The sequence below is a fragment of the Gastrolobium bilobum genome, unplaced genomic scaffold, assembly GCF_033153095.1.
Source record: "Gastrolobium bilobum isolate Gb01-03AN ecotype WA unplaced genomic scaffold, APGP_CSIRO_Gbil_v1 utg8637, whole genome shotgun sequence".
Lineage (NCBI taxonomy): Eukaryota > Viridiplantae > Streptophyta > Magnoliopsida > Fabales > Fabaceae > Gastrolobium > Gastrolobium bilobum.
Window position 1 is genome coordinate 22,044 of NW_026898325.1, and position 27,431 is coordinate 49,474.

The window sequence follows — 27,431 nt, forward strand, 5'->3', positions numbered from 1 at the left end:
ACCTGATGAAGGAAAAGGATGCAAGGTAAAATTTGCTCAAAATGAACCTTTTTTTTTTTTTTAATAATAACAATTATCTGATATAATTGACAGTGATTTGAGAAACTCTGGTGGTCTTATTTTTCTCCAGTTTTTTGGCGCCCTGGATATCTCAACCTGTATACATTATTTTGATCTTCTTTGTAGATTTTCCAGGTTACATATATTATCAGTTTAAATTAAAGCTAGCAGCTTGTTTAGGATGACTGAATAAAGTATGGGGGATGTTTAAGTTGATTTCTTTCCCCACAATAACTTGTACCTTACAGTAGCATGCCTCACAGTAACAATGACTGAAAGGCTCAGCACCAAGTAAACTCACTATTTGGTTCCATTATATTTTTCATATTACCAAAATATATACATGGAGTTCGTCAATTTAAATAATTATTTTAATAAGGCGCCTTTTAGGGACTATCAAATCAATAGAGGGTAATTTTCAATAGCTGTATTGAAAATAAACAAGGTGCATTCACTCTTCATTTAATCTAGTTTAACGACATTGAGTCATTACATAATTTGAGGGTTTCAAATATCTTTACTTAGCTCAATTTATAAGAGATATTTCATTTTATATAGGCCAAGAACATCCTTTGTGTGGAATGTGAAGTATTTATTTATTTATTTTCATATTTTTAGAAGTGAAAAGGCAGTTTAGTTTATGAAAATATTTTTCACTTGCATATTAGTTTCAGATTTTATTTGTGTATTAATCCTTAAATTTAGAAAACTTGTGTCATTAGTCGTTTTGGTATTTCTGATTGGGACTCTCGCGATACCATGTGTCACAATAAATGACTAAATTGCCACTGCGGAATATTTTAAGAACAGCCTATTTAATCATTTTTTGCTTGTTAGCTGGAATGAACAAATTAGGTAGGGATAACTTGTACTTAATTGTATATATTTTTGTCGAAGGCAATTTTAATCCATATCCATATATATCACATTAAGGTAGAGTTCATCAAGGATTATTAAGCAAACAAGTTTTGCCTTCTTACTAGTTTAGGTATTCAAGGTCTGCGGGACATATACCACACAACTAGAGCTGAGGCCTAGTATTATTTTGAAATTTAGTTAACAAGTCTGTCTGAGATTCGAAGTCACTGACGGTATGAAAATTTTCAAGTTTATTGTTAAGAATGGCATCAGCTCATGAAACATTTGGGATGCTGAGCAGATCAATACAGCTTGGTTTTATTCTATCCATGTGAATGTTATTTAGAGCTATAGTTTCGTTTTAAAGGATTGGTCACCTTAAGCAAAACCATGTATACAAAATTCGAAAGAAAAAACATGTATGAAACATCTCGAAAGCCGGCTTATAATGCCTAAAAAGCAAAATGCCAGTGGATGGCATGGAACAATCTCAATTTGGGTTTGTATGACCAGATTGGACAATATACAAGAACAAGAACAAAACGAGCTTTCTCACCAGACTGCTGATTCTTCAATCACCATTATTCGTTCTATCTGAATTTCTTTGTTTAGGAGCAAGTCGCGGCCTCAGCTGTATGGCATATAAGTAGGTAAACATAACCAAGTAAAACGCAAAAATAGGGGAGAGAAAGAATTTAAAAATTAATAGTAATACTAATTAAAAAAAAGGGGGGGGGATTAAAAAGTTTCAAAAAAATAATTAATAATTTCCAATATTGTTAAGCACATAAACCATTGGAGAATGGGAAGACGAATTGATCTGTAGTCCAGATTCTAATATTCCTAGAAAAATTATAACTTTAAGGTGCATCCTGAAAGCCTTTGTCCCTGTTCTTATTATTCAAACCTGTCGTTAAATTATTTATTTATTCTTAATTAAGTTCTTACCCTGAACAGCACACAAACAGAAGTATAAACCAACTACTAATCAATAATCAAAATTCTGCAGTTTAAACATACCGCTTCTATATACTTGAGTTGCTTCAGAACTTGATCTGTTTCCACCTCCTGCAGCAAATAAATAGGGGAAATGGCTAGAGTTCAGTGACACAACAATGATCATAATACAGGATTTAGTAAGATATTGTTAAAAGCAGTTGAGCTGAAAAATAAAGATCCGCATAGGCCCACTGTATTACACAATACCTGAACGGCCCATATGGTTGGGCTGGCTAAAGTCTAATTCAGTTGCATAATAACTGGTTTGTATGGTTTAAGACAAACAATACTTCTAAGAAATGTAAGTTTGAACTTGTATTAAAAAGATGAAAAAAAAAAAAAAGGAAACACCGATAGAAAGGGGACACACGAAAATATATTAACTAACGAGACTTTGAAGTTACAAAACATCGACCTAACACCTCTATATAGTAAAACAGCGACTATGAAAAGACGCTTACACCCTTCATTCTGGGTGCACTACATGTGATTATTAAATTAACCAAGAAGACAGATGATGGTAATAATAATAATAATAATACTATATTTCTCAACAATATGCCTAGTGCATCTAGGGATGCTTCGTGGTGATGTGTTATATAAATCTCTCTTCTAGATATTAGGATTGCTTTAATTTATGATTCACATAAGACGAGCAAAAACATGTAAGGCACAACACTGACAATTCACTACATCACTCCTACATCTAATATCAGAATATTGAATTGCAGTATCAAATATTTTAAATACATTTTCATATATTCGAACTTTACTGATAGTAATCTGATACGAACAAAACTCTATTTAAAACAAATACTTCTGCCAATTGTATTAATGAAAAGAAATCACAGTTCAAATTCACTCTGTACAGCAATTTACTCCTGATTACGGTATGTAAACTCCATCAACAAAGAAAAGGAAATACTCAGCAACACAATACAAATACAGGGCAAATAAGAGATGCCCTGAGTGTCTCCCAAGCCTAGTCTATTTTCCAAAATGACCAAAGATAGTGCTCACAGTGCAACACGGCACTATATCAACCAACAACGCTCCACTCACGTAACTAACTTCTTACTCAAGTGGTTGCATAACAGACTTCCTTGGTGATTCAGCACTAACCACATTTTTTATGGGCCACACCACTTTTCTATTTTTATCCCTCACATAAGTTTTAATGGGCCTAACTCTATCAATACTTCCCCCCAATTTAAGCACCTTGTCCTTAAGGTGGGAGTGAGGAAATAAACCCTGTAACTGCCCCAAATCCTCCCAAGAATTCTCAAAAGAGGGTAAATGTTTCCATTTAACCAGAACTTCCACATTCCCAACAGCACCATGGCGCCACTACAGTACATCTTCAGGCTCCACCTTGAGTTCCCAATCGGCAGAAAGCATGGGAGGTAATGGTTGAGCATTCTCCACAGGTTTTAACGCCTTTTTCAACAAAGAGACATGAAAAACTGGGTGTACACGACAATCAGTCGGAAGCAAAAGGCGATAGGCAGCAGGTCCAACTTTCTCCAACACCTCAAATGGACCATAATAACAAGGACAATTTGTTTTCTTGGCAAGAGTCTTCAGTCTATAGGGTTGAATCTTCAAATAAACAATCTCTCCCACCTCAAAGTCCACCTATCGCGATGCTGATTGGCCTGCACCTTCATGCGATTCTGCGCCTTAACCAAATTGAACCGAATTTTCATCCAAAATAGCATCTCGTTCAGTCCGAAGCTGAGAAACTGCGTCAATACTTCCAGCACTGTTACCTACGCGCAGAATGTGGGGAGGATCACAACCGTACAACGCCTTGAAAGGGGTCATACCCGTGGAATCCTTATAAGTGGTACTGTACCAAAATTCGGCCCAATGAAGCCACTTTGCCCACTGTTTAGGCCTAGGGTGACAGAAGCAACGCAGAAAAGTTTCCAAACAGCGGTTCACCACATTGGTTTGGCCATTAGTTTGAGGGTCCTACACTGTGCTATAATGGAGTTTAGTACCCGCAAGCTTAAATAATTCAGACCAAAAATGACTGAGGAAAACCTTATCCCTATCAGAGACAATGGTTAAAAGGAATCCATGCAATTTAACCACCTCTCGAACAAACAAATCTGCCACTTCCTTGGCTGAATAAGGGCAAGACAAAGGTAAAAAAATGCGCATATTTGGTGAGCCTATCACCCACCACAAATATGGTATCCACACCACTGGCTCGAGGAAGACCACCCACAAAGTCCATAGAAATATTGGACCAAACTTGCGTAGGAATTGGCAACAGCTATAACAACGCAGGCAGGAGATAAATTCTGCACTTTATTCTGCTGGCAGATTCCACATTCAGCCACATATTGTTTACTAAACCTCTGCATACCTTCCCAATAAACTACTACGACGATCCTTTTGAAGGTCCTATAAAACCCCAAATGACCTCCCATACGAGAATCATGGAATTCCTGAAGGATTATTGGAATAAATTTAAAATTCTTCGAAAGCACCAATCTGTCTTCAAAAAATAATCTGCCACCAACCAAAGTAAAGCCTGAATGCGAGTCAAGCTTTAACACAAGATCCTGAATGATCTCCCGTAGTTTAGGGTCTTTCTGAACCTCCTCCTCCCACACTTCCAATATCGACAGTTGAACCTGTGAAATTGCAGAGAATTGCATTTGCCTAGACAATGCATCAATGACAACATTATCTCTGCCAGGCTGATATTGTATTTCGAAATCATATCCAAGAATTTTCGAAGTCCATTTGTGCTGCTCCTCTCCTAACACCCTTTGATCAGTCAGAAATTTTAAGCTTTTTTTATCTGTACGAACAATAAAATGCCTCCCTAAAAGATACGATCTCCACTTCTGGACAGCAAACACAATGGCCATCAACTCCTTTTCATAAACAGATTTTGCTTGAGCTCTAGGAGAAAATCCTTGGCTGATATATGAAATTGGGCGATTATCCTGCATGAGAACAGCCCCAATACCTTTCCCGAAAGCATCGATCACCACTACAAAAGGCTTAGAAAATTCAGGTAAAGCCAATATCGAAACTGTATACATTTTCTGCTTCAACAACTAAAACGCAGTTTCAGCCTCGTCATTCCATGAGAATAATATAAACCATTAAAAAGGCCCTCACCCAATACTTTAAGGTTTTAGGTTGAAGTGGTTCTTTACATGGTATCAGAGCTTCAGTGACCACGAGGTCACGAGTTTGATCCTCATCACCCCACACTTTCTAGTGGAATTAAATAAACACAAGGTAAAATCAAAAAATTGGGCCTGTGCAATATTCATGCTTCAAGTCCAAAGGACTCTTGCGTGAGAGGGTGTGTTAGAGAATAATATAAACCATTAAAAAGGCCCTCACCCAATACCTTAAGATTTTGGGTTGAAGTGGTTCTTTACAAAAACAATTTGTTGAGATATATAGTCCCACATTGGTTGTATGTGCAACTAATGTGGCCTTTATAAGGCCTTGGGCACTCCCACCCTTTGAGCTAGCTTTTGGGGTGGTGTATCCCAAGGTTCTTTACATGGTATCAGAGCCTCGCCGCTCGCCACTTTCTCTTGTAGCGTTTCTTAGCACAGGTAGGCTGGGCCTGTTGCATTGTCCACTCTTCAAGCCCAATAGGCTTTCGTGTGAGGGGGCGTGTTGAGATATATAGTCTGCAACTAATGTGGAGTTTATAAGACCTTGGACACTCCCACCCCTTGAGCTAGCTTTTGGGGTGGTGTATCCCAAGGTTCTTTACACAATTTTTCTTGAGCAAATTAGTGAGAGGTCTAGCCAATTTTCCATAGTCTTGTACAAATTTTCTATAATAGCCAGTGAGTCTTAAAAATCCACACAACCCCTTGACATCTTTGAGAATAGGCCAATTCAACATTGCTTTAATTTTCTGCAGGTCAGTAGCCACTCCCTTGGATGAAATAATGTGGCCAAGGTTCACTTGTGATTGCCCAAAATTACATTTTTTTCTATTAGTAAAGAGACTGTGACTGCAGAGAAACATGAAAACTTGTTTCAAATGCTCAAGATGTGCAGTACGATTGTAGCTGTATATTAATATATCATCAAAGAACACAAATGCAAACTTTCTTAAAAAAGGTTTCAAAACTTTATTCATTAGAGCATTAAAAGTGGAGGGTGCATTAGAAAGACCAAAGAGCAACACCAAATATTCATAATGGCTCTCATGCATTTTGGAAGCTGTTTTTGGGATGTCTTCATCCCTCATTCTTATCTGATTATATCCAAATTTGAGGTCTAATTGGAAAAAATCTGTGATCCACCAACTTCATTCGATAATTCTTCCACCATCGGGATATGAAATTTGTTTGGCACCGTGATTTTATTCAAATCACGGTAATCAACACGCAAACACCAACTTTCATCTTTACTTATTTTTTACTAAAATAGCAGGGCAAGAAAAGGGGCTGATGCTTAGTCTGACTGTTGCTCAACAATTCTCCCACCAGTTTTTCAATCTCAGATTTTTGATACTAAGGATATCTATAGGGACAAATATTAGAAACAAATTTACCTGGAATTAGAGTAACAACATGGTCCTGTGCTCTCTTCGGAGGAAGTCCCTCAGGTAAGAAGAAAATGTCTTCGAATTCCTTGAGAAGCTCTTCCAACTCAGACCAGTCAAGGGGTACAGGTGTAGCGAAGTCCAAAGTCAATTCATAATTCACATAAAATCCCTGACCTCCATCATTAACAGCCTTGACTACTGTTTTAAACGAAGACACTGTACAAGAGAGAGATGGTTCACCCCATATGTGCTTCTCTTCCCTTTTAATGCCATATTTGAAAGTCATATCTCGAAAGTTGGCCTTAATTTCTCCTAACTCTTTCAACCAATCCAACCCCAACACTACATCCACTCCCCCAATTCAAACAGATACAGATCTTGTCTGATCAAATTACCTTGCATTACAATTTCCACTTGCCTGCACACCCCTTTACTCGACACCTTGTGCCCATCTCCAACCTCCACCTGATAACAGTTGGTCTCTTCCACCACCAACCCAATACGTTCGACTAAGCTGCCCTTGATGAAATTATTCGAAGCCCCACAATCGATCAACACCACTACCTTAGCTCCAAAAAAATCTCCCCCTAAACCTTTATAGACTGGCTAGACGTTAATACTGGCTAGACGTTAATCCCATTAAATTTTCCAATGACAACTGTAAAGCTAATTCTTCATCCTGCTCCAACTGCGAACATAACTCTTGTTCTTCCTCAGCCTCTGATTTTTCAGTTCCTTCTTTGCCATCGATAATCAAAAGGTGGAGTTGCTTTACTGCACACTTATGCTCAGGTCTCTACTTTTCGTTACACTTGAAACATAAGCCTTTACGCCTTCTTTCTTGTGCCTCCACCTTTGACAACCGACAGAATTTGTTACCTTGACCATCAAACCCGTGCACTGCCATCCCACATGCTTGACTTGCCATGGACCCCGTGTTTTGGTTACTGCTCACTGAATTAAGGATTGCTAAGTTCACATTTGTGGAATTTTCCCCTTTCGTATTACTTCCGTTGAATTGAGTCCAATTACTTCTACTTTTACCCATTGAAGTGGTCTTAGTAGAAACACTCACTTTGGACCCAAGTGAGATGATTCCCTTATCAGCCCAAGCTATATTCCTTTGGTCTATCTTTTGGGCCAATTTCATCATAGCAGATATCCAAAGGCCCGGAGTCATTAGAACTTCTTCTCTTATACTGGGCCTCAACCCATTAAGTCATGCACCTTTAAGGAAATCTTCATCAGCATAACGCATCGTCCCAATCACGCCTTCAAACACCATCGAAATTCCGCCACCGTGTTGGTTTGTTTCAGTGCGTATAATTGTCCAAAAGGGTTATCTTGCAACTCCAGCTGAAACCGATTCAACACCTCACGCCGAAATTGAACCCACGTCAAATTCGGATTCTCCATTGCCCACCACTGAAACCATCCTAATGCCTCTCCCTCTAACACAGTCATTACCGCTCTCACCTTCTCATCGTCACCAATGTCATTGACGACGAAATATCATTCAACTCGACTTAGCCAAGCTAAAGTATCACTCCCTGTGAATGTTTGAATTTCCAATTTCTTCATTCCTCCGTCGATCACAAGCGTCCTCCGGTCACCATCCCTCGCTCCTTTCGATGCTCCCTTCTGTGGCCCGCCATTGTTAGACCCAGTGGGATCATCTTCTATTCGCAACCCTCTGATGTTTGATGCAATGGTTTCCAACTGATGCATAATCTCAGTTTGCCTCGCATCACTGACATCCATTCTTCACAGCAACTCGTTCAGTCCCGCTTCTGTCCGACGAACTCATTCATCTAAACTCTCCCACCGATTCTCCATGTTTCGGGTAGAAACCATCCATGATACCAAATTGATAGGAACAAAACTCTATTTACAAGAAATACTTCTGCTGATTGTATTAATGAAAAGAAATCAGAGTTCAAAATCACTTTGGATAGCAATTTACTCCTAATTACAGTATTTAAACTCCATCAACAAAGAAAAGGAAATACTCAGCAACACAATACAAATACAGGGCACATAAGAGATGCCCTGAGTGTCTCCCAAGCCTAGTCTATTTTTCAAAATGACCAAAGGTAGTGCTCACAATGCAACACGGCACTATATCAACCAACAACGCTCCACTCACGTAACTAACTTATTACTCAAATGGTTGCATAATAGACTAAGTGATTCAGCACTAACCACATTTTTTTATGGGCCACACCACTTTTCTATTTTTATCCCTCACATAAGTTTTAATGGGCCTAACTCTATCATAATCCAAGATGTTTCATACTTAACATATCAATATTATGTTTTATACGAAATTTAATATCCATTAATATATTAGTTGTGTTGTATCCATATGTTTATGCCATGTTGTCATCACACTATTATGTTGTGTCCCATGTCCTGAATACATGTCTCTGCATAATACTGATTCACAATAACAAACACAGCAATTGTATACGCAAGAGCATGCTGATCTGGCCATAATCGATAAAGGTTTGAAAAAATCTCTAATCATAGATAACCGAAAATGAAATACAAACATACTTTAGTGAGGTTATAGAATTACATAATACTTGGTCTGATAACATTCTATGTTGGAGAAGATTTGCTGAGCAGGTAGGTAGAAAAAAAAAATTGAAGTCTTCCAACTCAAGATTAACAAATACTAACACCTTTCTATACGACAATCATCAGAAAGGTGAAAGTCAAAGTATTAAAATATATTTCACCTGAGGTACAGCACAATCAGCATGATATGGATCCCAATGGATTGCACAGAAGCATTCCCAATCATCAGTTTGAACTTCAAAAAGCGGAGCCCTGTCAAACAGATATATTTGCTAGATTAAGGCGTTTTGAGCACAATCAACAAGAGACTTATTCTCACACTTTATTCATTTCTCCCTTCTGTATACGAATCATCTTCACCAAGAAAGTAGCAAAACTAATAAAAGGAAATAAGTAGAAAAGGTGTGTGATAATGAGGAAAAGGACAATAAAAATATTTAAATAGAGTTTATGGGAAAAGAAAGATAAAGTAAATCTCTTTATCCTTTGAGCCACTCTATAAGACAAAGCTTCGGTTTTACTATGATAAAAACCAAAGAATGTTTAGTCAGTTTAGGGGGGCACTTTTTTTTTTTTCAGATATAAAAAGAGGATAAGATATCCTCCTAAAAGAGAATTGGAAAAAAGTTTTTAGCTAAAAGGAAAAAAGAAAAAAAGGCAGCCTAGACAAACTAATTAGCTAAGCTAAGCTCGCCAATTTCTCTGTATATCCAACAAAGAAATCCCTCTAAATTAACCATTGACTGTGCAACATAAAGAGCCTTAAAAGTCTACTTTATCCAAAGCAGAAGAAGCATAAAAGTTATTATCATTGAAAGTTCAGAACCAATGCTCCTTTCAGTATAATAGAACCTCTAGTGCACAACCACAAGCCTTATGGAATAGTTACCTAATTCTGGAGCTTCCAGTCATATTACAAGTGGTGTTCAAAATTTGATACAAAGCCAACAACTCAATGTTTCAGACCAGGTCTTTATTGGCAATGGTCAAGGTTTGCCAATAACAGCCATTGGCTCTTCTTCTTTTCATTCTCCTTTTGACTCTAAAGTTCAGTTTCATCTTAATAATCTACTGTTAGTTCCTTCCATTACCAAAAACCTTATGAGTGTGAGTAAGTTTGCAAAAGACAACCATGTATTCTTTGAATTCCATCCTAACATTTGTTTCGTAAAATCACAGGACTCACATAAGGTTCTTCTCAAAGGAACTGTCGGACCAGATGGCCTTTATCACTTCTCATATATACGCCTTTTTCCATCCAGTACTTCAATGGCAGCTGCACACTTAGATAATGTGTCCTCAAGCCCTCGCCTATTATCTGTTCAACATGATGCTTGTAATTCTGTATCTAGTAGCTCATGTATGTCAGTTACTGAAACTAGTCCACAAAATAATTTTTCTGGTTCTTCATATTCTCTGTGGCACTGTCGACTACGACATCCACATTATGATTCACTCAAAAGTGTATTAAAAGCTTGTAATATACCTTTCAATAAAATGAATGACGATTTTTGTTCTTCTTGCTGTGTTGCTAAACCCCATCGTCTACATTCTCCTTCTTCTAATACTATATACCATGAACCTTTTGAACTGGTTTACAGTGATTTGTGGGGACCTTCATCAGTGAAATCAACTTTGGGATACATATACTATATTTTCTTTGTTGATGCTTTTTCCAAGTATACTTAGTTGTTTCCACTTAAACTAAAATCTGATGCATTCATTGTTTTTCAACAATTCCATGCTATGATCACACACCAATTTCAAAAGCCACTTAAGGCCCTTCAAACTGATTGGGGTGGAGAATTTAGAATCTTCACCCAGTACCTTAAACTTCATGGAATAAACCATCGGATCACTTGTCCACATACTCATCACCAAAATGTAGTAGTGGAAAGGAAACATAAACATGTTGTTGAGACTGGACTAACCTTATTAGCTCATGCATCTCTTCTCTTACAATTTTAGGATTATGCCTTCAAGGCATCAACCTATCTAATAATGTTGAGATATATAGTCCCACATTGGTTGTATGTGCAACTAATGTGAAGTTTATAAGACCTTGGGCACTCCCACCCTTTGAGCTAGCTTTTGGGGTGGTGTATCTCAAGGTTCTTTATATGGTATCTAGAGCCTAACAAGAGGAATCTTAATCCGTTTAACTTAGTTCTATTTTCCATAATTTCAATATGGCTATAGAGAGATATCACCCTCCTTGAGGGATTCCCGTTGCTATTTCTTTTTCGGGTTTTTCTTAGTATACTCTGTGACTGCAGCTTAGACTGATCTGTCACATCATAAAAGAATGATCCTTGGGAAGTTGTTGGGTTGACCACCGTTGTCGTTGACTGACCACCGTTGACCGCGTCGTCCACCGTTGACAGCCGTCTCCGGCGACTTTTCCGGTGACTTTTCCGATGACTTTCCGGCGACTTTTTCGGCGATCCACCACCGTCTCCGACGACTTTTCCGACGACCCACCGCCGTCTCCGGCGACTTTTCCGATTCCGCGAAGCTTTGTTTTTCTTTAATCTTCTTTCTTCCCAAGATGGAGTATTTATACTACTCATCATCCATCTTGAGGGGGAGCACCGTCCATGTTGCTGATGGTCATTCCAGCAAAATTGTCTTTGTCGATGATCATTCCGGCATCTTCCATGTTGATGTTCATTTCGACGCCATTTTTAGCACATTGTTGATTTTTGGTTTCTCATTTAGGAGATTTATTTTGATGTTATGTTACTTGGTCTTTCTTGTAATAAGCTTGTAGCATAGTCAAGGGGAAACCACGGCTGCTCACCAACTGTTAAATGAAATGTCTGAGAGGGATCTTGATGCTGATGTCCTGGTCAGCTCAGTTGTCTTTGCCGATGATAATTCCAGCACCATCCATGCTCTGATGTCCATTCCAGCACTGTCTCTTTATCAGCTCTTCAGACTGATGGTCATTCCAGTTGATTTGTTGTACTTAGTCATTTCATTTCGTTGATGTAGCATTGTTGTTTTTGGTTCCTAATGGGAGTATTATTTATGTATCAAGCTTGTAGCATATGATCTATATGCTACAGCTTGAGGGGGAGTGTTAAGAGTGTTAGTGTTAATAGTGTAGAAGTCCCACATTGAGTGTGTCTCTTTGTATTCTTCAATTGGTTTGCTATATAATAGCACCAATGTTGTGTAGTTTAATAAAAACAAGGATTACTATCATTTCCTCTTGTATCTATGATATTCAACAAATAAATATACTTCCATCAGCCCCAACTCATTTTAAAGTACCCTATACAAAGTTACTCCAACAAGCCCTTGACTACACCGTTCTAAAAATATTTGGTTGTGTTTGTTTCCCATTTTAGAGACCCTATAATAAACACAAACTGGATTTTAGATCCAAGGAATGTGTTTTCCTTAGATAGTCTACAAATCACAAAGGCTATTATTGCCTTAGCCCTAATGGAAGAGTCTATATCTCAATGGATGTACTCTCCAATGAACATAGATTTCCTTATTCCTCTTGGCATGACAAGTCACAACCCACTGCTCCTTCTTCCTCTTCTTACTCTGTTCCTTTGTCTATTCTGCCCAAAGATTTAAAAAACCAAACCTCATTAATTAAAGCACCAACTCCATAACCTTTTCAACACACTGCCACTTCCTCTTCATCTGATAACGTGTTGGACACTCCAGCCCCAGTTTTGGACACTCCAGTCTTTTCCCTACCTTCAGTTGCCACTGAAGCACATGGTTCCACAAGGTCAACCTCTCACACACAGTCCCAACATGCTCAGTCTGATCCCTCATCCACACCCCTCAGCCTGCCCTCTTCCAATAACCAGAATTCCCCTTCTTCTTCCGCTTCCGGCTCCAGCTTCCCTTATTCTACCTCAGAATATGTCCCATCTGATTTTAGTACTCCTTCCCCAACCCATTCCATCACTACCAGGTCTAAAACATCAGCCAGAAACCTTGTTCTCCTTACTCATACAGAACCTTCAACAGTTAAACAAGCTTTGTCTAGTCCAGAATGGTTGAATGCAATGCAATCTGAGTTTAATGCATTATTAGCTAACAAAACTTGGTCTCTTGTTCCTTTACCCGTTGGAAGGAAATCTATAGGATGCTAATAGGTCTTCAAAATTAAGGAAAACCCTGATGGCAGCATAAGTATACAGCCCGTCTTGTGGCCAAGGGGTTTCATCAAAAAGCTGGTTGTGATTACAATGAAGCATTTTCTCCAGTTTTAAGCTTGCCTTTGTCCGAATAATGCTCACTATAGCTCTTTCCTTTGGATGGTCTCTTCGGCAATTGGACATAAATAATGCCTTCCTCAATGGTGATCTAGAGGAGGAGGTCTACATGGATCAGCCTCCTGGCTTTGAGGCAACTGACAGATCCTTGGTCTGTAGGCTACATAAATCTCTCTATGGTTTGAAACAAGCCCCAAGGGCTTGGTTTGATAAACTGAAACAGTCTGTCTTTACTCTTAGGTTCAAATCCAGTCGTTGTGACCCCTCTTTATTCATCTTCAAGACTGAATCTGCTTGCATCTATCTATTGGTGTATGTAGATGATATTATTGTAACTGGAAATAATAGTTCTCTGCTTTAAACACTGATTTCTTAGCTCCATTCAATGTTTGCACTCAAAGATCTAGGGGAACTTGATTACTTCCTTGGTATTGAGGTCAAACGCAAATCCTCTAGTTCTCTGTCTCACTCAATCTAAGTACATCAAAGATCTTCTAACGAAGGCAGCAATGCATGAAGCAAAAGCTATCTCAACTCCTATGCCCTCCAACTGCAAACTGTCCAGATTCGGCTCTAGTTACTTTGTTGATCATCATCTTTACCGTTCTATTGTGGGTGCACTCCAATATGGTACAGTCACTAGACCAGAGATCAGCATTGCTATTAACAAAGTTTGTCAATACATGAGTCAACCTCTGGATGATCATTGGAAAGTTGTAAAACGCATTTTACGGTACCTTCAAGGTACTATTTTCTATGGCTTACACTTGACTTCTGCCAATCCAGCAACTCCTTTCTCTCTCGGCACGTTTTGTGATGCTGATTGGGCAAGTGACCCTGATGATAGGAGGTCCACTTCAAGTGCATGTATATTTTTAGGCCCAAACTTGGTGTCTTGGCAGTCCAAGAAACAGCCCTTGGTTGCTAGGTCATCAGTTGAAGCAGAGTATAGAAGTTTGGCTCTCACTTGTGCAGAAATCTTATGGATAAATCACTTTTGCATGAACTTCAGCTCCCATTCACAATACCACATATTTTGTGATAATCAGAGTGCCATAGCACTCTCCCACAACCCAGTTTTGCATGCTCGAACAAAGCATCTTGATATTCATTTTATTCGCGAAACAGTGCTTGCCGGGGAAATTCTTGTATCCCATGTCCCAGCTATTGGTCAAATTGTTGATACATTGACCAAGGCTCTCTCTCCTATTCGTTTTGCAGACCTCAAAACCAAACTCAGAGTCATGGACACTCAGCTCCTCCAGCCTTCTTGAGTTTGCCGGGGGGTATAAGAGAATAAGAGTTTATTACTTGCTACTTTGTTGCTATATTAGTTTTACCATGCCTGTACTTTTACCATTCATTTACTGAGTCTGATGTATAGTAAGTAGTATAGTTGTGATACACTAGATCCATTTTTCTATACAGCTGTTAGCTTTCAACCACTTTCTACTTAGGTGGTTTTAGGTGCTGAGTCATCACCTCAGTCACCATCTCCTTTATATTCTTGTATAGTGTGTGTAAGTGATCAGATATCAATAATAGAAATCTCTTTCGATCTTTCTCTTCTCTCTATACCATGTTCTCTCTTAATCCAAATAGTGGGAAGGCGCTTAGCAAGAGTTCTCATAGGGGAATCCCCAATTTCCACCTTGAGGTCAAGGTTGAACTTCAAGCGGGTGGCCTAGGACCCAGGACACAAGAATGAGAAACGTGGAGGCAAAGCAGTTAAAATAGTTACAAAATTAGTTAGGCTGTTAAGAGTAGCTAGTTACAGAATTGGTTAGGTGATTAGCTTGAATGGCAGGAGAAAAATAGAAGAAGAACCATTCTGAATAGTTTGTATTGAAGAACCAACCATTAGCACAGTTGTAACTTGTAAAAGGGGAAACCCTTGGAAGAAGAATTGTCTCCCTTTCTCAGTTTGTCACAGAAGCATTCTTCCACTTTTTCTCCTTTGTTTTCTTAACTCTGAAACCTCAAATATTGTTTCTGGGTTTGTAACAAAAAGGGTGACCCCCAGCGCCAAAATCCAATATGAGATTCATCCTAAATATCAAAGAAACAAAAGAAAGAATCATACCACTATGAGAAAAATTTCCAATTGCTCAACAGCCCTTATATTGTATCCCACCCATTTTGTTGAATCCATAATTGCTCCACATTACCTAGAGTCAGAAAATCTAATTCAAGGGAAAACCACCATAACAATTTGCTAAACGTGGCAATATCTTATAAAACACGTTACAAATACCCAAGCCACCTTCTGATGGGCCTATAATAAATAATCCAAGCCCATTAATATCTTACACCAATTTTGCCTGTGGGGTAAACACCTTCAAAAGGTCATCCTTAAAGATTTGGATCTCTCCTTTTAAGAATGTAACAGTGTCATGTTATGAGAGAGAAAGACAAACTACTTCTGTGCAGTGATTGGGTGGGGGTGGTTTCCTCTACACAGAAAAAGTTGTCTTTCAATCATGTTCTTTAAAAAAAGGAGAGAATTCAAATCACATCCTTAGAAAGCCCTGAGTCCTAACATACCTAATAATCAGCATTCAGCAGTAGTAAAACCAACCGGTCCAAGTGCTTTATCCTTAACTGTCCTCCTCTGCAAAAACTAACTAGCCTTACCCAAATAAATAGGCCAGTTATCCAACCCTTCAATTAAAGGGCTGAAATAATCCATCAGCCAAGAAGTACTATTACTTGGGCTTTATGCAACTGCTATATCCATTGCCTACTCAACCCTGAACCCCCAAGAAACAAACTTCACTACAATAATTTTATGTTGTTTGATAAACAAAGAAATCTTGAATAAGAAGACTATCCTACAAAATAATAACTTGTTAAATCATTCAAAACTAAGAGCAATGTCATGTGACTTACCTGCGCCATTTACCACATACAGTTCCATTGGCTCTATCTATAACCTCCCGACATTGAAGCCAATTACCAATGGAACTGAGTCTAGTTGGATTTCTCAGATTCTCTTCCTGCAGAACCGAAAAGGATTTCCATCACTTGGAGACTCAGATGAAAATGCAGATCATAAAGTAAATGACTAAAACCTTTACCTGTAGTCTAGAAAATTCTGAAGGATTAATTTCAAATGGTTCAGGAAGATCATCTTCATCACTGCAAGAAATTGTAAAATGATGCTGGTAAAACTGTAATAATACCAAAATATGGCTCAAATAGACTCCTAATGAACAATGCTTATGGACAGAGACAGTGAGACACACACTAAATATGCACAATAAGGAAACCTCAGTTCACCCAAGCAAAGAAAACGTATGTTAGTAAGCACACTGGTATATAAAAAACATCAACCAATCAGAAGAGGAATTTCATCAGCGGTGCATACGTTAATTGTGTCTTACCACACACACAGACACACGTTCATCAGCTGTTCAGATATATATGTATATATATATATATATATATATATATATATAACTTTAAAGGGAGTTTTAAGCTTCCAAAACAAAGTAGTAAGGGCTAAATTATGTGGAAGGATTCTGGATTAAAAAACTAAAAGAAAAAAGAGAGAGAGACTTACATGTGAAAAACAAGAGTTCAAGATTAATACCGCGTGAGAACTAAAAAAGCAAAAGATAAACAAGAAACATGGAGAACAAAACAGAAGCTTCTACGTCATTATGATGCCTAAAGAAGTGAAAACTCCACTGGATTGCTATAGGACTAGCAACGCTCTAGTTAGAGAAAGTTGGGCAGAAAAGTGCCAAAAACAATAAACAAAGTGTAGTGGATATAAGAATTATGGAGTGAATATGTGGACATACAAGAAAATATAAGATTAGGAACAAATATTCATGGGAGAAAGTTGAAGTAGCACCTTATTAGCGTAGCTAGCCTGAAGCTTAATGTAGCAGATTATTTTCGCTTTATTAGTTTGTTAGTTGGTTTCCGTTCTGTTAAGCTTTCTGTTTCTAATCTGTTAGTGTGCTGACTCATCACTGAGTCAGTTACAGCTCTATAAATAGAGCTTGTAATCTCTCAGTGTGTAAGATCAATTCATTCTATACAATAACAAAATGCCTTTGTTTCAGTTTTCTCTCTCTCGACACTTTCTCTCATTTTCCTTCTCTTTCTCTCATTTTCCTTCTCTTTCTCGCATTTTCTCTTGCTGATCAAATTCTAATACACCTATTGAGAAGATGATGGAAGCTCACCTAAGATGATTTGGTCACATAAGAAGACCAATAATGAGTCTAGTGACAAAAGTTCATATGGAAGATCTATAACTTTTTATTAAAAGAGAGAGAGAGAGAGAGAGAGAGTGAGAAACCACAAGTGACAGAAGATGAAGCAAATGCTCAAGCAAAGAAGCACATTATAACAGCACGGCCAAAATGAAGCAATTCTACCTTAAGAATCGTTCTTGATATCATTAAGGAATTACAAATTTGTCTGAAGATAAATATCACTAGGCAAAAGTAGATGCTTGCAATAATACATCCATGTAATTTATAACCAAAGGTCACACATAACAAATACGTCATGTATCAACATTAACATTAAAAAATTCTCATATTATTTTGTTACCCCACATTTCCACTTAATCTATTGCACAAATAGCAGCAATGTGTAAAGTAACAATGACTGAAAGATAAGATGTCATAGTCCTAAAGCATAATATTTTGTACTTTCATAACTGAGAGAATTGTTTTAAAAAGAAAATAAAAATAAAAATTGAGCATTGACCAAACATATCAGGCTCTGTAGGTCACTTTCTCTGCCAACTGACATACAACACCAATTGATATGATACTCCTTGTAGATTAGTTTGTTTACATAAAATGAAGTTAAGTAAAGCTTATATTCAAAGCAATGTAAAAACACAAAGTTCAATCGATGGATGTCAGAAATATTTGGTTCCAAGCATTTGTCATTAAACCAGAAGATACCTTCTTATTGGCGCTGACCAGTCAAGTACTTCTGCTTGAAAACCTTTGCCAACCCTCACACGGGTTGTATATGGCTCAGTGTCTCTCAACATCATTAGTATGGGATTCAATTCAGCCTTAACTGAGGCAGTTCTACATTTGCCCATATCACTCTGGTGGCCTGGTGATCTGATAATTGTCTCCTTAAGAATTTTCTGCCTTTTTTTAAGACATGAATGACAAAACCACTCGTCAATTGGTAATTTTTTCAAACGTGGATTGTAGCAAGATGGATGATATGCATCTTCACAACGATCACATAAAAGCATCTTCAATGAACTGTCCAAATTACCACATATTTTGCATGACCTGGAACAGCAGCTATTACCAGTGGTAACAGCATTTTCCACTGAATCCAAATTATCTGCAAGAGAATCTCTTCCAAGAAGTCCATGGCTTCTTAATATATTAATGCAGAAATCCTTTTCAGTTAATTCTTCCCTTGTGGCATCTATAACTATTACACTGGAGGAGGAGCATTCACCAGATTCATCCATTTCAGTTTCTATGGAATCTGAAGCAGGTTCAATATTTGACTTTGAAGAGGAGCAACTATCATTTACACTGTCAATACCTACGGTGTTTTGTCTGTTATCTTTGGCTACTCCATCAAATGAAACAGATGGCACAGTAGGATCTTTAACCATTTCAATTTGATGCTTAACTTGAAAACCAGCTGGCTGATCCTCAGCTGATGATAAACGCGCAGAGGAACTTATAACTGAAGGGCAATTGACACTTGTCTGCATATTAGTTGGCCCTTGCTTAAAAAGAGAGGTAATTGAGTCCTTACGTAGCTTCTTTCTCCTGTATACCATATTACGTGCAGTGTTTTCAGTCATTATACTTGCAGTTGATGGCCGACCAAAGCTACTTAGAAAGTTTGCATTGCGAGGACCATCAGCATTCCTTCCATTCTCTTCCATTGGTTCAGCTTTTCTACACCAGTTAAGGGGGTACTTGTTGCATTTCAGACACACCTGCCAAGTTTCATCACTAGGCATCCGGTCACATAGAACATCTTTCTCATCATCAGATACGTAACATAGACCAGCTTCAACTGAACCAAGAGAACTTTGTATTAACATTATCACCTGAATCAAATTCAGAAAAAATATGTTGTATATTGCTACAGAGTCCCAAACATAAAGAGTTCAGATAACAGCCTTTCCATGTTTCAAATTCAAGATTATTGAACCATTGGAAGTATGTCTACCAATTCCATCCAGTCAACTCACTAATGGCCACCTGATTCGAAAATCACAAACAGAAGTAGGAAAAAAAGATAAGAAACAAGCATACAAAAGGCAAACAGATTTGCAATCATATATAACTAGAGACACCCATATCTTTAGCCATAAAACAAAACATGACTCGAATTTTTTATTTACCGCAAATTTGAAAAATTCAAAATTTTAGGATGGAGGCTTACAACATCCCACCAAACTAAATGAATACCTTCTTCATAGCCCAGACAAATTGTTGGAATATTCAAGTGTGATGAGTATCACATTAGTTGGTAATGGGCTAAGTGAAGTCAATATAAGTGGGAAGACCCATAAACCCAATGCCTTAAGGTTTTGGGTTGAGACATGGTGTTGTACCCACTTGATATGGTGGTGTAGCCTTAGCCCATTGGTAGTGGTCCTCCCACCATAGGCTTCCCCTGGGCCTGACAGTGGTATCAAAGCTTTGTGCTTTGAATTAGGTGAAAAACCAAAGAGTAAAAGATCCAGAATCCAATGGCTTCTTTGAATAATGAATTGCTACTCGAAGGAGGGTCCACAAATAGACCACCTTTCTTCAATGGAATTGATTATCCATATTGGAAGAGTAGGATGCAGATCTTCTTAGAATCTAATGATCTTAGGGTGTGGAACATAGTTGAAGAAGGATATGAAGCCCCAATAATCAAGTTCCTAAGAAGATCAGAGAGTTTAATAAAGATGAGCTAGATAATGCAAATTGGAACACGAGCTAAAAACTTAATCACGGTTGCCTTAGGAAGAGATGAGTATTTTAGAGTTGCAAATTGTAAAACAACTGAGGAGATGTGGAAAGTTTTAGAAGTGACTCATGAGGGTACAAATGAAGTGAAAAGATCTAAGCAAAATGCCCTAACTAGAGAATTTGAAACATTTGAAATACTTGAAGGTGAATCTGTTTATAATATGCAAAAGAGATTTACTCACATTCTCCCGAACTTGAATGCTTTGAATGTTTCTTATTCTGATGAGGTATTGGTGAACAAAATCTTGAGGAGCATAACTAAAAAGTGGGACTCTAAAGTCTCAGCCATTTATGAAGCAAAGGATTTATCAACAATGTCAATTGCAACCCTTTTTGGAAAACTCCAAGAGCATGAAATGGAACAGAAGATCCAGAAGGAAGCAATCAAATTCAAAGAAGAAAAGTCTTGCACTAAAAGCAAAGGAAGAAACCGAAAGTGACAAGAGTTCAAGCGATGATGAAGAACTTGGACTTTTGGTCAACAAATTTAAAAAGTTGGACAAGAGAAGAGGCTATCCAAGCAAGAGGAGCAATGTTGCCAAATTCAAGAAATTTAATGATAGCAAAAATCCTCCTCCAAATTATACATGCTTTGAGTGTGGAAAGCAAGGGCATTTCAAGGCTGATTGCCTGGCTGTGAAAAAGAAGAAGAAGGATAGAAAAGCCAAGAAATTCATCAAAAGGAAGAGCAAAATTAAGAAAACATACATGGCCATGGAAAGTGATGAACAAGCTCCTCAAGTTCTTCAAGTTCACCTTTTGAGGAGGAAGCAAACCTATGCATGATGGCAAGTGCCAAAGAACTCACTGATTCTAAGGTAAAATTTGAAACCTCTTACTGCTCTTTTAATTCCTCTAGTTCAACTAATTGGGAGCCTACATATGATGAACTAGTAAAAATTGCTAAAGTTCTGCTTAACAAGAAAACAAAGCTAGATAAAGATATTAAAAAGGTTAAGCTTGAAAGAGAAGAGCTAGAATCAAAGTTGGCTTATTTGAATGATAAATTGATTGATCTTATAAAGGAAAATGCATGCCTGAAAGATGAAATATTTGCAATGGATGAATCTGATTTGCATGCTCCCCCAAATTCTAACTCTTGTGCTAAATGTATTGAGTTGTCCAAAGAGTTAGAGGAACTAAAACAAACTGTAAATCGCATGACCAAGGGTAGAGATAATTTAAATGCTCTACTAGGTAGTCAAAGAACTTCTAACAAGTTTGGGTTAGGATATGGTGATATCTCTAAGAAAACAGAATATGTACATGCTGGTCCCTCTAAATTCATGTCAAATTAACCTTTTAAAAAATGCACATATTGCTGCCAAAAAGGTCATACTACCTATACATGCGATACAAGAAGATTTGGTTTGAAAGGTACAAATTTGATGTGGGTTTCTAAAGGTTCTATAGGCACATCATCATATTCTCCTTCTCTTACTAACACAAAAGGACCCATAAGAGTATGGGTACCTAGATATATGAAATGATTCTGTGATGTAGGTATGCTTTAGAGCACAGCACAGAGCTCAAATTGGTATTTAGATAGTGGATGCTCAAAGCATATGATTGGAGAACCATCCAAGTTTACAAGCTTCATCAAGAAGAAATATGGATATGTCTCCTACGGAGATAATAATAAAGGAAGGATTCTCGGCTATGGCAACATCAAGACTGCATCAACTATTCTAATTGAAAATATGTTGCTGGTTGAAGGTCTAAAGCACAATCTGTTAAGCATTAGCCAACTCTGTGACAAGAACTACAAAGGTATCTTTTAGCTCTGATACCACTGTTAGACGGGTCAAGGGGAGCCCATGGCAAGGGACAACCACCAGACCCGCCTAACATAAGTGTCAACACAAAAAGAAATCTGAAGAAAAAACACAATATATCAAAAACATCGCAATAAATCATTTGAAGACTAACCCAATGATGGAAGTTCAATTTGCATAACACGATATAACCCCCATTAATTTTCAAGTTTTCTAACATATCAATCATATGGGGTAAACCCGTAACTACTCTTTATTTCCAACTCCTTAGTTAAATGAAGCCATTTCATTTGTTTGCCCATCTGTGAATCGTCAAATTCATATCAAAACCAACCCAGAAAGCTCAAATCCTAATTGACGTCATCAAATATTATTCAATCTGTTTCCAAAAGAAATAATCCTTGCATGTGGTTAAATCCCATTGATCCATACTACATCAGTATAACAACACTTCATCTCTGAAATTCTAAACAATAACACATGTCAATCCTGGACACAGCATACCCTGGCGGATTTCAAAATCTGTGAGTCATCGATTAACTAAGCCATTTAGATTCTATATGAAGCAAGGAAAAGGAGATTCACGGAATCTGCAATTGCCAAGGAATAGGTATAAAATATTTATAATCCACACAAAATACCTCCTACCTAATCCATACGACTGCAGTACTGATTGAAGTAAACTATTATACAAAGTATAAAATACAGCTTATGCGCTACGTTTGGAAGCTTTTGAGTGGAGGCGAAGAGAGGGAAACGGAAACGGGAGGGGTGGAGCCGTGGAGGGAGAGTTAATTTCCCTGTTTGGATATTTAAGGAAAGGAGGAAAACTTTCGTACTCCTGTTTGCGACTTAAAGTAGAGGGCTTATATAATTTATAAAAAATAAACCCTTTACCCCAACTTACCCCCCTCATTCGAGAGGGTAGGTTTTAGGGTCTTCCGAACAAGGGTTTGGGTCACATTTCCCTTTCCCATTCCCCTTCCTTACCTCCAATCTAAGCATGGCAATAAAAGATAAAGCAAATACTACTCCCATTACATGCATGATACCAAAAGTGTATATCAAATATCAAGACCAGTTCCTTCTAAATCCAATTAATTTTAACCCATAATTATGATACAAAACAAAGTCATGCAAATTACCAGCACCATACTTTACATCCTAATTGTTTTTTCTCTATAAATTGTCCCACTTACATGCAGAATGCCCATGCATTTCATTTTACAAGGACTAAACATGATCTCTCTTCCTTAAATAACAGATGTTTAAGCTCAACCACTTTCTCACAACAAAAAAGAAAAACACAATAATGATCCCCTTCTCCACTTTACTTGACAAATAGGAAGGAAAATAGTGTGCGATGGAAAATTACTTGACAAGATAAAAGACCGTATTTAATAAGGCAACCTTTGCCCATTAAAATGTATAAACAACTTGAACATAAAAGGCAGCCTTACCATGCATTTGCAAAAGACTGATTACATAATTCAAATATGTGATCTCTGGGTCATGCTCACATGACGACAAAACCATCAATTATGGCAAGGCTCCACAAACCTTTACCCATTAAAATGTATAACCAACTAGAACATGAAAGGTAGCCTTACCTTGCGCTGCATTAAAGGCTGTTTACATAATTCAAACATGTGACCTCTGGGTAACATGGCAACAACACCATCCGTTATGGGAATGCTAAACAAACCAATGGACCAGATGAAAAAAATTCCCTTTAGAGGACTCATTCATAAATTTTCTAAAACAAAGAACTAAACAAAAAAGTTGTTTTACATAAAACTTTCCCAAATCTTGTTCTTACCAATACACACTTCTTGTTGTTGGCTATGTGTGAAAGTGCGTAGAAGCAATAACATTACCTACGGATTATGTTCAAGTAGTTATCAAATTTCTTGAAAAGAACATTTTCACAAGATTCAGCATACCCAGAGCAATAATCAATGATGAATGCACCCATTTATGTAATCAAACCTATGGCCCAGCAAGATCCACCCAGTCTACTATATCTGAAGGACCAATTAGCTTGGTATCTTATCTTTTCTTCATCATTATTAATCCATGTCAAGTCAATTTCATATAGCTAGTCGAGATATGCACCTTGACCTAGTGTCATCTCCTCACCAGTGAGCTGAAACATTATCCCCTAGAGAGGAACTACAATTCCTTCATGACCTATAAAACCAGGCATAGCCTCCCAGGTAACCAATCTCTTTCGATATCTACTATTCTCCTTTTTTGTAATTCCCAATCCGGTGCAACTTTAAATTTATTTTCCAAATGGTGCAAGTTTTCGGAAGCCATGGGTACCGCGACTAAGTAGGATTTATTTATTTTTTAATATTTTTTTAGTAAAGTCATGGGAACCAAGCATGACTATATAGAGGTTTAATTTTTTAGTATTAGTTCTATAAATAACCAATTTAACCCAAAAGCTTAAACTGTTGGGTGAGGCTATATTAATGGTTTTATATATCTCTAACACGCCCTCTCACAAGAGAGCCCATTGGGCTTGAAAGGTGGATGATATATCAGGCTCAACCTACCTATGCTAAGAAATTCCACAAAGCAAAATGGAGGGCAGCAAAGGTCGAATCCGGGACACCAAGGCTCTGATACCATGCAAAGAACCAATTCAAACCAAAAGCTTAAGCTGGTGGGTGAGGGCCTTTTTGATGGTTTATAATATTCTCTAGCAAGTTCTATGAAGTCATTGATTTGACACAAAACTTATTGCAAATTTAATATTATTTCTAATAAACTAATGAAGTCATGGATGAAAAGCACAAGTTAGGGTAAATCGTGGCCAAGAAATGCACATGCCTTAAACCTTTCAATCCATGAATGGTTAAACTCAAGCATCAAACCAACAAAATTAGAACCAAACACATTCCTAATGAAGATGTGGCTATGGGACATGACTTAGGGTAAGTCTTGCTTCTCATCCTTGACTTCACTAGGTTATTATAAAAATAAAAAAATAAACCAGCATTTTGGGAAATAAATTTGAAGTTGCACCAGATTGGGGATTACAAGACGCAATTGAACCAGATAAATAAAAAAAAGCCAGTTCTCACCCTTGCTATCAATAGGCCGTGTCCAGAGCATATCATATGAACACAAGAACGTTGAATTCACCAAATACTAATTTACAATTTAACAATGCAAAGAGAGAAAGAATCGTATAGCTTTGTAATTACTTTTGGTAATGCATGTGTATTGAGTAATTACTTTTGGTAATGCATGTGTATTGAACACAAGTGCTTGCTGCTCTTCTTGTTTCCATCCAAACAAGTAATTAAAACCCATGCCAATAAAACCTTCCTCCGTGCTTGAAATAAATTTCTAACCCAATCTCCACTCCAGTCTTGGAAACCGATTCATAAAAATCAAATCTTGAATCAGATCATTCCTGATCCATCAAAATCTTCCAAAGCAGAAGAAAAGGGCAGCTTCTTGAAATATTTGAAAGGGAATGGAGTTATGGTTTCACAAGATTCTCGTTCATGGCTTTCCCCTAGATGTAAGACTAAACCTATGAATCTCACCAGCATTACAATTTCAATATCCTTCTTCTTTAGTAAAAAATAATTTACAATGCTCCAAAGTTTCCCAAGTTCCACGACCCACAAAAATCAATTTATTCAATGAAGTCAATAACCAAGTTTAGGGCTTGAACGCAGAGTTAATGCCACCAACATCTCCAATAGGGTAAAAATCACAGGCAATTGAAACCAAAATCAAAGTAAATATTCAAAAGCTTATATGGCTATAAAGTAGACAATGATTTGCACCTCTAATGTTAGGAAAGATATAGCAAACAGTTAAAGAAAATTGAAGAACAACATGAAAGAAGAGGAAGGAAGCATCACCTAATCGGATCAGAAATGGGAAGGGAACAAGCAAAGGGCTTGCATTGAGTTGAGAGTTGAGACCTCAATACCCAAACCCAAAGAGTGTCGTGCCCCGACTCACAAATAGGTTTTAACTTTTAAAGAGAAGCCCTTCCCTTCACAAATATCTATCTATATATGCTAATACCATTCAAACCTTAAATGCCAAAAAGCAAATAACCCTTCTGTTTCTTGATGGATCTTGTCCCAAAACCTGCTTGCAAAACACACACACTTTGCCTCAGAATTACACACAAAATTGTATATTTATATATATCATGCCATGTATGAATGAATACTAAGGACGCACCTTTCTCTCCATTCAATTTTCTATGAATGTCACTTGCCTTATTCTTTATTTACACAATCATGCACAAATATATAGGTGACTTTAGAGTCATGTAGCCCCACCAATTTCCTCTGTCAATTTTAAACGGTGGGGGAACTCCTGCTCCATTTGTGCTATAGTCTATGATGTTTTGTGTCCTAAATTAACGTTAGTATTAAGAATAATTAAATTGTGTAAGGTCAAAAATATCTTGATGTTTTTTGCATTGCTCATGTTATAATATTTATTTTTCATTTTTGACAATTTCAAATTTCACTTGCTAGGAGTGAAGGAGGATAGGAGAATGTGAAGCTTTGTTTAATGTGGGAAGCAAAATAAATAGTTCATACAATTTTAAACGACATTTAGGTTGATTTGGACTAAAAAGAAATATAAAAAACTTAAATGATAAAATAATTTAGAATAAATTAGGAATAAGTGATTTGTGTGTAAATGATAAAAATTCCTTAGGTACAACAGATATACCCACTTGGGTATATCTTTTTTTCTAAAAATGAAAAAATTTCTCCCCTTTAAATTCAGCTTTTAACATATATTTTTATTTACGTCCTAAATTTTTTTTCTTTTTTAGACAGGATATATCTACATCTGCTGCTCCCAAAATTCACTCACAAAGGACATGTTTTGAATTTTTTATGTAAATTCCTTATTCTTACATTTTTTATTATTTTCTATTTATACCATGTTATATTTTTATGTTTAGTTGGAAACGATTTAAAATACTTTTTAAGGCCAGCGTTTAAATAAAATGTGTTTAGTAAGTATAAGTTTCTTAAAAAACTAAGTTTATGAAAAACTAATTTTGAAATACAATTGGTGCTTAAATGTTATATTTTCTAGTCCAAACTTTCCAATTTTTTATTTTTTTATTTTCTCTTACTCTCTCTTAGTTATTATCAAAAAATAATTATTGGATAAGATACAATTTTAGTGACAACCCAATAGCTAAGGAACATATTAAGTTTTTAAATTTAGATATTGATCTCATCAGAAATATAGACAATTGCACGATGATGAACAACCTCTTAGGCTTCTTCCTTCCTTCAATGCTAAGTCCAAGCGCCTATTGAGTGGTTTCCTAAAAATCTTAAATCCTAAATTCCACCACCTCTATATATTCATTAGTTGTGGGTGG

General features: G+C 37.2%; 1 protein-coding gene across 2 annotated transcripts; it reads right to left on the reverse strand.

The window, feature by feature from the left end:
* Positions 1-1,251: 1,251 nt before the first annotated feature.
* LOC133314933 (uncharacterized) lies at positions 1,252-26,378 on the reverse strand. 2 transcript variants are annotated; one of them, XM_061516485.1, is made up of 8 exons: positions 26,258-26,378; positions 25,927-26,161; positions 18,216-19,314; positions 16,362-16,422; positions 16,174-16,280; positions 9,202-9,292; positions 1,939-1,986; positions 1,252-1,549 (listed from the first exon to the last, which is right to left on the reverse strand). In XM_061516485.1, exons 3-8 carry the CDS (start codon positions 19,256-19,258, stop codon positions 1,490-1,492), a joined length of 1,410 nt encoding a protein of 469 aa, XP_061372469.1. In that variant the 5' UTR covers positions 19,259-19,314; positions 25,927-26,161; positions 26,258-26,378; the 3' UTR covers positions 1,252-1,489. The 2 variants fall into 2 exon arrangements, with proteins under 2 accessions (XP_061372469.1, XP_061372468.1); XM_061516484.1 differs by having other exon boundaries at positions 18,216-19,502.
* Positions 26,379-27,431: the final 1,053 nt, after the last annotated feature.

Excerpts from the sequence above, each read along its gene's own strand:
- LOC133314933 (XM_061516484.1), bottom strand. The coding sequence starts at position 19,342 with ATGTTAATACAAAGTTCTCTTGGTTCAGTTGAAGCTGGTCTATGTTAC. Across the intron at positions 16,423-18,215 it reads TGGTCAGCGCCAATAAGAAG|TGATGAAGATGATCTTCCTG; the intron begins GTATCTTCTGGT and ends AATTTCTTGCAG. Across the intron at positions 16,281-16,361 it reads CAGAATTTTCTAGACTACAG|GAAGAGAATCTGAGAAATCC; the intron begins GTAAAGGTTTTA and ends TCGGTTCTGCAG.